The sequence below is a fragment of the Megascapheus bottae genome, chromosome 17, assembly GCF_031878675.1.
Source record: "Megascapheus bottae isolate mThoBot1 chromosome 17, mThoBot2.hap1, whole genome shotgun sequence".
NCBI classification, from domain to species: Eukaryota; Metazoa; Chordata; class Mammalia; order Rodentia; family Geomyidae; genus Megascapheus; species Megascapheus bottae.
The window spans coordinates 4,769,167-4,779,185 of NC_143525.1; the positions used below are offsets into that span (position 1 = coordinate 4,769,167).

Sequence of the window (10,019 nt, forward strand, 5' to 3'; positions counted from 1 at the left end):
TCCTTCACAGATGAGGAGACCAGGCACAGGGAATGACCCACGACCATCTGCACAGCTAAGGAACAAAGACTCAGACACGTAATCCCAGGAGTTTATGTGAAGTCTAGCAGCCTCTTCCCTTGTTCCCAGCTCGGGGATCTCCTGTCCCACTGAGATGGCCCTGAGTAGCAACCTTAGGGGAAGATGGCATGCAAAGTGACCTCAGGGATTCAGCTGCCAGCTGACCCAGAGGTTAGATGGAACCCCGTAAACAAGAGAACTTCTGAGAGGTCAGGGTGCACTCACCGGCCACCATGTCATGTCCCGGCCTGCCAGGAAGTAGCCACTCACGGTGTTCTTGCTGCCTCGACAAGAAGACTTGTAAGAGCAGAAAAGGAGAGGCACAGATTAGAACCTTGTGCATTGTTGGTGGGGCTATACAATGGTGCTGCTGCTGTGGGAGGTAGTGTGGTGGCACCTCAACAATAACAACAACAACAACAAATAGTGGTAGCTTAGGCTATAATCCTAGCTACTCAGAAGGCTGAGATCTGAAGATTGACGTTCAAAGTCAGTGGAAACTCTACAAGACTCTTCTCTTGAATTAACCACAAGAAAAGCCAGAAGTAGAGCTGGGGCTCAAGTGGTAGAGCACTAGTCTTATGCACAAAAGCTCAGGGACAGGCCTTGTGGTTAAGACTGGACTGACAAAAAAAAAGAAAAGCATAGAATTACCATGTATCCAGGCTGGACCCTGGTAGTTCATGCCTGTAACCCTAACTACTCAGTAAGTTGAGATCTGAGAACTGTAGTTCAAAGCCAGTCCAGATGGGAAAGTCCATGAGACTCTTATGTCCAATTGAAAGCACCAAAAAGCCAGAAGTGGAGCAGTGGCTCAAGTGGTAGAGCGCTAGAAAAGCCCAAGAACAGTGCTCAGGCCCTGAGATCAAGCCCAGGACTGGCAAAAAAAAAAAAAAAAAAGCCACAAAGTGTCTGATTCCACTTATAGGGCATGTTTAGGATAGGTGAGTCCCAGAGGTAGAAAGCAGATTTGTAGTTTTCAGGGTCGGGAGAGGAGGGAAAAATGAGGAGTGATAGCAAATAAACACAGGATTTCCTTCTAGAGTGATGGGAACGGAGCGACAAAAGGAATCCTGGAACAGGGATTTACCCGCTCGAAATACCATGAGTTGTTCACAATCATGGCAAGGCAGACACCACACAGTGAAATGTCCTTGTATGATGAGCACATACCAGTTAAAAGAAAGAAAAAAAAAAAAGAAAAGAAAAACAGGCAAGATAGTGACTTCTATGTGAATTTTGCTTCTTCTAACAATTTAGTTTAAGGATCTTAATTGGAAGAGCTGCTCCTGTTAACAGGTTGATCTTCTAAACAGGAAATAGCCCACAAACCAGACTAGTGATTTCAATGTGGCCTTCTTTGTGTCACAGGGACAGGGAAAAGGGCTAAGTATCAGCTGGTGACAAGAACCTTCTCCATGGCAGCAGCCGCTGTTTCCTTTGTTGGCTACTGGAGCAGTTTGACTTCCTTTGCGAATTTTCCCGGGGCAATGACAACTTGCCTGACCGCTTAGTGCAAGTGGCAGCCTGGCTTCCATACTGCCTGACTCCCTCAGGCTTCTCAACGAGCTTAATCATTTCTAGCTTTTGATTTAAAGTGACAGCGGTGTCGCTCTTCCCTCCATTTGAACACTTGGAGGCTACTCCAGGTTATTAATTAGCCCCATGTCAGTATTGTGTCTTAGGAAATGGTGTGTGTGTGTGGGGTGGGATCTGCTCGCCTGGCCAGATGTAGTAAGTTCACCTGCTCACACAGTCACAGCTCCCGTCACCCCTCCAATACACTTACAATACTAATGTCCGACACCACTAGTCACAGGTCACCGCAGTGGAAAAGGAAAAAAAAATCATAAAAACAGTATGCTACTGCAAGAATGACCAAAACGTAACACAAAGTAAAAACACACTGTTGGAAAAAAGTCATCAAAAGCCTTGCTCAGTGCAGGTTGCTATAACTATCAGTTTGTACAAATAACCTCCAACACCTCAGGATGGCTACACAGAGCGAAGCAGGACCAGAACCCAGCTTTGCTGAAGGTCAGTGCAGGGGGGGGAGGGGAGGGCAATTGTGATTTAAATTTAATCGTATCATCATGATGTTAATTACTGCTTCTACTACCTCTGTGATCACCCCCCACGTCCACCACCACGGCCTCCCCCACTTCCACCAGAGCCTCGATTAAGTCTGCATCTTCTCCACTCCCACACCTCTAACACCATCTCCATCATCTCCATCATCACTACCCACACCCTCAGCCCACCTTGTCTGTAGCCACATCTCCTTGGTGCCTCTACTACTTTAGATCCCTATTCTATGATGACCTTATGCTGTGCGGTAGGAGGTATCCCCATCTTACAGTTTGAGGCTCAGAAAAGTTGAGGTGACAGGACCAGTCTCTAATCCCCCAGCGTTTAGTGTCAGGTTAGGGGTTCCAGGAGGGAGGACCCCTCAAGGGAATGTCATGTTCAAGATGCCACCTGGGAGCTTCTGGGGCCCAGGAAGAGGACCTGCTGCTCCTTATCAGCTAGACAGAAGAGCTGGTGGGGTGAAGCTGGCTGGCAGGTTGGACCCCCCTTCTAGGGCAGCAGCACCTGCCCGGTCAGCATATGTACATACAGAGGGGAGCCTCCTCCCTACTCGGGTTTTCTCCTCTCCTCTGCATTCCTCTCCCCTACAGGTTCAGCGCCTTCACCCGCCCTCTTTCTCTTCCCCAGAGGGCTGTGGCAGAATGGGATCCGGGAACAGGCGTGGCACGGTGCCTGCATCAAGGGGACTGGCAGCCTTTGGAATCTCTGACTGGGTCGAATGGCCCGTCCCTTCTCAAGGGGGAGAGAATGGTGTTGTGAACTAGGGCGAGGGCCTAGGCGCTGCATGGCCCTCTCACCTCTGGCTTCTGACCTAGCACCTCTGGGTGTAGCAGGGAAATCCCTGGGCTTGTAGTTACTTGCAGGCAACACCACTGCAGACCCTCCAGAGACATGCAAGCCCTGGCTCCCCAGCCACCCACCCAAAGCCAAGCTGGCTGCCACCACAGGTCCTCTCACCCATATGCCCACGGCCACGTTCAGGGCAAAATACACTGCGATGACCACAATGTCAGTCACACTCAGCTGTGGACCGGGAACGTGGAGGCCGTCGGTGGAGTTGTTGGCAGTCATTCTGCAGTGGGCACCAGTGCTGAGTCCAGGCAACTGAGGACATCTGGGTCAGGAAAGGCTTTCTGAGCGGGGATTAATTGATGATTAAACCAAGGGAGATGGTGGCATCTCCAGCCCACGATGTGGCTGCGTGAAGAGCAATTGCTTCAAAGGGCAGTTTTGTCTCTTGCTGCCCTCGTGGTGGGCAAATCCCAGTGCAGGAGCTGGGTGAACTAGAGAAGGAGGCTGGGCAGGAGAATGGGGAGGGGGAGGGTCCCAAACTCAGAGGGGATGGAGGGGCAGAGAGAAGGGGAATTTAATGAATTTAAAGGAAGTGTAAAAAGTTGCAGAAAGAGAAGTCCCAGTTGTCTAATAACTGGACTGTTCCATATTTAATTTGTACAAGAAGCAGGGGTTGCTTGCTAACATACCCCATGCATAGTGGCTTAATCTATAATATTAACTGCTCAGGAGGCTGGGGTCTGAAGCCAGCCAGGGTAGAAAAATCTGTGAGAATCTTGTCCCTAATTAACCACCAAAACAAGCCAGAAATGGGGGCTATGGCTCAAGTAATAGAGCACTAGCCTTGAGTACAAAAGCTCAGGGATGTAGCTCAGTGGCAAAAGTGCTCACCTAGTGTAATGTCCTGGGTTCGATCCCCAGTACCAAAAAAAAAAAAAACAACCCAACCCAAAAAAGCTCAGGGAAAGTGCCCAGTCTCTGAGTTCAAGCCCTGAGACTGGTAAAAGAAAAGGAAAAAAAAAAAAAAAAAAAAGAAGCAGCAGCCGCAGCCATAGCAGCATGGGGTGTTGGGTCAGATGCATCCTCTCTGGAGACAGTCACCATGATCAGAAGCTGTAGCCATCAGACTATGAGTAGACTGAGAACTCCAAATGGTAGCTCCTGACAATGCCAATCTTATGCCAATGTCATGCAATTTAAGTCCTGCTGTGAACATTTTAGTTCTTTCAATACTCAGTGAGATGTGTCAGGCCGCATGACCATCCACTTGGATCCTTGTCTGCCTAGAACAACAAGGGTGAGGGGATCCAATATCTATCACACCATGGACCACGTTCCTGCTCCTGTACATGCTCCCAGTTCATACTCAGAACTACCCTGCAGCAGGACTGATGTCACCCAGGCTGACTCCCAGAAGCTGCATGAGGGCCAGAGCAAGCTTGATTTCCCTGCAGGTCTGGACTTATCTCCCCTGTAGCCCAAGTGACAGCGCTGGTTCCATTTGGATTCATAAGTGAAGTCAGGGTACACAGTTGGGCTGGCCAGCCTCTCTCGTCTTTGCTCAGTGACACGGCTCATGGCTCTGCAGGAGTTTAACCTGCTCACAGCCCTTCCAGAAATGTTAATTAGTGAGTGGCTGCTGGGAACATGTTGCCCTACAAATCCAACTTGTTAACTGGGAAATGCTGAGCTGGGGTAAAGATTAATTTCTCCATAGAACCAAACTGAGGAGGGAAAATTGAGTCATTACGGAGAGAAAATCTATCCCCTCTATACTTGCCTTCATCCAGTTTGGCATTGGGCACTGAGTAAACCACAAAAAGTTCATGTGGGGCTGTGAATGGGCTATGAATGTGGCTTAGTGGTAGAGTGCTTGCCTAGCATACATGAAGCCCTGGGTCTGATTCCTTAGTACCACATACACAGAAAAAGCCAGAAGTAGTGGTGTGGTTCAAGTGGCAGAGTGTTAGCCTTGAGCGAAAGAAGCAAAAAACAAAACAAACAAATAAACAAAAACAAGAAAAGTCCATGCCATGGAAAATCACATCCATGAAAAGTGAGGGGCTTTATGTAATAACATGGATGATGGCTTTTTTTTTTTTTTTTTTTTTTTTTTTTTGTGGCTCATGGGGCTTGAACTCAGCCTGGGCTCTGTCCCTGAGCTCTTCAGCTCAAGGCTACCACCGTACCCTTGAGCTAAGCCCCACTTCCCATTTTTCTGGAGATTAATTGGAGATAAAGAGTCTCAGGTTCTTTTGTGCCCAGGCTGGCTTTGAACCTTGATCCTCAGATCTCAGCCTCCTGAGTAGCTAAGCATGAGCCATCTGTGCCAGCGGGTACTTTTTTTTTTTTTAAACCTGGTCCTGGGGCTTAAACTCAGGCCCTGGGTGCTGTCCCTGAGCTTTTTTGTTCAAGGCTAGCTGCTACCACTTTCAGCCACAGCTCCACTCCCAGTTTTCTGGTGGCTAATTAGAGCTAAGAGTCTCACTGACTTTCCTGCCTGGGCTGGCCTAGAACCACAATGATCAGATCTTAGGCTCTTGAGTAGCGAGGCATGAGCCACCAATGCCTGACAATCATGGTACTTTTTAAAATACAACACACTGCAGATAGATAGACAGACACTAAGTACAGAATGAGACGCAGTGGAGAGAAACACGCTTTCCTGTCACACACAACCCTAGATGATCTATCCTTCCTGCATGTCCTCCTGGGCTCTGCACCTGGGTCTTTGTGGGTTCTATTACTTCCTGCCTCCCTCCCCAGCCAGCTCCCTTCAGGCCTGAGTGGCTGAGCTCGTGGATGCTTATGTCCAGATGCCTACGCAACAGCTTCCCTCAAGCACTCAGGCTCAGCAACGCAGCACTCACGTCCTCCCCATCCAGACCTCTCCTTCTCCAAAGCAGGAAAAGCACGGAAATAAATAGCAGCCTCCAAGAAGCACAACTAACTCTACAATAAACTGGATAAACTCAAGAAACCACCGAAAGAGCAGGGCGCACTTGCTCACACCTGTAGCCCTAGCTATGCAGGAAGCTGAGATCTGAGGATCCTGGTTCAAAGCCAGCCCAGGCAGAAAGCCCACAATATTCTCATAACCAGTTAAATATCAAAAAGAAGCCGGAAGTGGAACTATGGCTCAAGTAGCAAAGTTCTAGCCTTGAGCAAAAGAGCTCAGAGATAGCATCTAGGCTCTAGCCTTGAGCAAAAAAGCTCAGGGATAGCACCTAGGTCCTGAATTCAAGCCCAGCATACACACACACCACACACACACGTGTGTGTGTAGTATATGTGTGTATATACTAACATCATTTTTCAAAAAGGCAGAGAGAATTTTGGAAACAATGAGACTTGTTATTTACAAGGAGTCCTCAGTAAATTAGCATGAATCTCTCTTCAGCCACAAGGAGGCATTGGAATAACTTATTTTAAACTCCGAAAGCAATAACACACACACACACACACACACACACACACACACACACACACACACACGGCTTAAACTTTGGGCCTGGGTGCTGTCCCTGAGCTCTTCAGCTCAAGGCTACTGTCCTATTCTTTGAGTCTCAGCCCCACTTCCAGTTTTTTAGTGGTTAAATTGAGATAAGAGTCTCAAGATCACGGGAAGCATTCTCCAGGAAAGACAACATGTTAGGCCACAAAACAAGTCTTAATAAATATTAAAAAGATTGACGTTACACAAAGAAAACTAGGAAAGAAATAATAAATACATGGACATTAAATATCACACTCTTAAGAAGAAATGGAAAGAAAAGAGAATGCCTGGAGAGGAGTAAAAAGCAAACACCACATCCAAAACTTGTAGGGACTAGTGAAACAGCATGCAGAAGAAACATCTATGCTAGGCATCCTTTCATTACTATAACAAAATACCTGAGATAGTTAACTTAAAGAGTAAAAGTTTATTTGGGCTCAGGTTTCCTGGTGGCAGGCTCAGGCAGCTGGGCAGTAACAAAGAAGAGAAGGAAGATAGAGACCAAAACCCAGTGACTAAATCTCCCACTAGGTCCCCACCTCTTCAATGCTTCCGCCACCTTCTAATAATGCTCAGTGGAGGACTAAGTTCTTAACACATGTGGCTTTTGGGAACATTTCATATTCAAACTATAGCAGTCTAGCTGTGGCCCTGGAAGGCCCATGCCCATCTCACAGTGCAAGGGGTGTTCAGTCCATCTTCAAGAGTTCCCAGCGTCTTGGTGCCAGCATTGATCAAGGCCGAGTCCAAAGTCTCTTCTGAGACTCAAGGAAAGTTCTGAATTGTGCGCTCTGTAAAAATAAAGAAAGTTTCACAATTCTAAGACACAGTTTGCACAAAGGAAACAATACGTAATTTAATTTTAAAAGAAGATAGTATATTGCTAGTGGACAGAAATGCAACTGTTTTTGGTTGATTGTGTATCTTGATCACTTATTAGCTCTGGTAGTGTTGTGTGTGCATCTGCTGGGATTTTCTATACGGATTATAGCAACTGAAAATTTAGTTTTATTTCTATCAAATTGGCACAAAGTGTGGTTTCTATTTTTTTTTTTTTTTGCAGTACTGTTACTTTGGGGTGAATTGTCTTGCATATGTCTGTTACTCCTAACTGGTTTACCATGTTACTCGCATCCTCTCTTTCCTTATTGGTCTTTTGTCTACTTGTTCTGTTAAAAGTGAGTGTTAAAGAAAGTGGGTGTGGGGCCAGGAGCACGGCCTCGTGGTAGAGTGCTTGCCTAGCATGCATAAAGCCCTGGGTTTAATTCCCTGGTGCCACACACACAGAAAAAGCCAGAAGTGGTGCTGTGGCTCCAGTGGAAGAGTGCTAGCCTTGAGAAAGCCCAAGGACAGTGCTCAGGCTTTGAGTTCAAGCCCCAGGCCTAGCAAAAAAAAAAAAAAAAAAAGAACTGAGCTAGGTGTCCTGGCTCACACCTGTAATCCTAGCTACTTAGGAGGCTGAGATCTGAGGACTGTGGTTTGAAGACAGCCCAGGCAAGAGAGTATGTGAAACTCATCTCTAACTACCAGAAAACTGGAAGTGGAACTATAGCTCAAAGTGGTAAAGCACGAGCTTTAAGCAAAAAAGCTCAAGGATAGCACCGAGGCCCTGAGTTCAAACCCCATAGCCTGAGCTCTATCCCTGAACTCTGTTTTGCTGTGGGCTAGTGCTCGACCACTTGGAACCATAGCACCACTTCCAAGTACTTCTACTTGGTGAAATCCATCCCTATGCATGAACACAGTTGCAGACAAGTGAGCAGACTTCTGCCCCTACTAATGTCTTGCAACCTTTATTCCTCATTTCCCCCTTCATTGCTTCCTTCCTTAGTGGTCCAAAAGTACCTCCTAGCCTGTGACTTCCTTTCTATTCCTTTCTCTTGGTATGAGTTTTGTTTGTTTTGTTTTTTTTAGGTTTTCCTGAGGAGTACAATGAATGTTCTAATGTGATAGTTAATTCTGTAAGTTAATTTCATGGTGGGGCCAAGGTGTGCCAACTTTTGGCAGAAGTTGCCTCAAAGGTGATTAGCATTTAAATCAGACTTTAAGTGGGCCACTGACCATTCACCCCTCCAGTAACGTTCCTAGGCATTGAGTCAGTCTCAGGAGGTCCTCAGAGGAGGAATTAACCTTTGAAGTTGAGATGGAGATGCCTTTTCCTGGACTCCAGCCCGTCCTCACTGTTGCAGCATTTGGATTTGCCAGCCCTCTACACTCGAGCTAGTCCTTGAAATTAATGGTGCTCTCTCTCTGTAGTCTTGTAAGCTCATAGCCTGGTGATAAGCCAGCAGTTTCAGGTTGGCAGCAGTGAAGGTGCCATTTGTGAATGTGTGTGTGTGTGTGTTGGCACTGGGACGTGAACTCAAGGACTAGGTGCTGTCCATTGGCTTATTTTGCTCAAGGTTGGTGCTCTATTATCTGAGCCACAGCTCCACTTCCAGCTTTTTGGTGGTTAAGTAGCAAGAGTTTCATTCACTTTTCTGTCCCAAATGGTTGCAAAAGTGGTTCCTCAGATCTCAGCCTCCTGAGTAGCTAGGATTAGTTATGAGCCCCTGGAGTCCAACTGAAGGTGCTACACTAACAGTGTCACATTAACTTCATGTGATTAATAGTGTATGGGGCCTAGCCATCAAGGTTGGTTTAAGTCTGGTGTTAAAGGAAAGCCCTGCGTCAAGGAACTAGCCCAGTTTTCATACATCAGATAGGGATGCTGTCACAGTGAGGGACAGTGAGGCAGCTTGAGGGGACACGCTTTGATGTTTAATAAACTGTTCTTTCATTACTAGTTGTCATGACAGTCAGCTAACCTGAAAGCTTTAGGCACAAATACTACAACGCAAAGACTAGATGAGATTGGTCAGACACTCGGATTCCGATCAAGGTAAATGAGCAAGGCTGAAGTCAACAGAATTGCCTGAGCACTCTCAGGTTTTGTCATCAAAGGAGGCTATGCTGATGACTGGAGGAAGCACTGGCCTGGACAGGAGGAATTCATTCTGAATGACAGGCCTTGAAGGTTACAAAGAAATTATGAGAGGCAACACTCTCATAGAAATAGCTGAATGACTCCACCTATCCATCCACCTATCCATTCAGCCTCTCAGTGATCGCTTGAGAACATTTGTTGTCAAGTGATGACATCACAATCCAAACTAGAAACTTCCATTCTGGAGCTTTAGGGTTCAGCTCCTCTCTGTCTCTGGTTTCTAAGTAGAGACAGCAATCTGGAGGTCAAGTAGGATTTCCCTGGCTAAGCGGCCACTATGGTTTCCTTTGGGAGGGGAAAAGAGGGGAGGGTTATGGTGGAAGATTTCTTTGCTGGTATTCCTGTAGCTCTCAGTCCCACAGGCTCCCCAACGTATAGCATGTCCCATATAGCATGGACCTCCATCTGTCCCAGGCCCAGCAGGGTAGGATATGGCTTTGCATAGGGTAGGATATCTCATTTGCTACTGGCCTCTGAGTCTTAGTGCCTGCTATTTCTATTATCTGAACACCCAGAGGATGACTTTTTTTTTTTTCTTTTGGTGGGTCATGGGTCTTGAACTCAGGCTGGGTGCTGTCTCTGAGCTCTTCAACTCAA

The 10,019-nt window shown here is 46.8% G+C and overlaps 2 protein-coding genes across 3 annotated transcripts in view; both read right to left on the minus strand.

Moving 5' to 3' along the window:
• Slc5a10 (solute carrier family 5 member 10) overlaps positions 1–3,295 on the minus strand; it is a 52,140-nt gene extending 48,845 nt beyond the window's left edge. The window contains exons 1-2 of the mRNA XM_090349460.1: positions 3,106–3,295; positions 286–357 (exon numbers count right to left, since the gene is read on the minus strand). Coding sequence (XP_090205586.1) covers positions 286–357; positions 3,106–3,219 — 186 coding nt within the window. The 5' untranslated portion in view covers positions 3,220–3,295. The remainder of the gene's footprint in view (positions 1–285; positions 358–3,105) is intronic.
• Positions 3,296–6,849: 3,554 nt separating this feature from the next.
• The window catches only part of Prpsap2 (phosphoribosyl pyrophosphate synthetase associated protein 2), a 35,089-nt gene continuing 31,919 nt past the window's right edge, over positions 6,850–10,019 (minus strand). For both annotated transcript variants that reach the window (XM_090349463.1, XM_090349462.1), the window contains one exon: positions 6,850–7,227. In XM_090349463.1, coding sequence (XP_090205589.1) covers positions 7,171–7,227 — 57 coding nt within the window. In that variant the 3' untranslated portion in view covers positions 6,850–7,170. The remainder of the gene's footprint in view (positions 7,228–10,019) is intronic.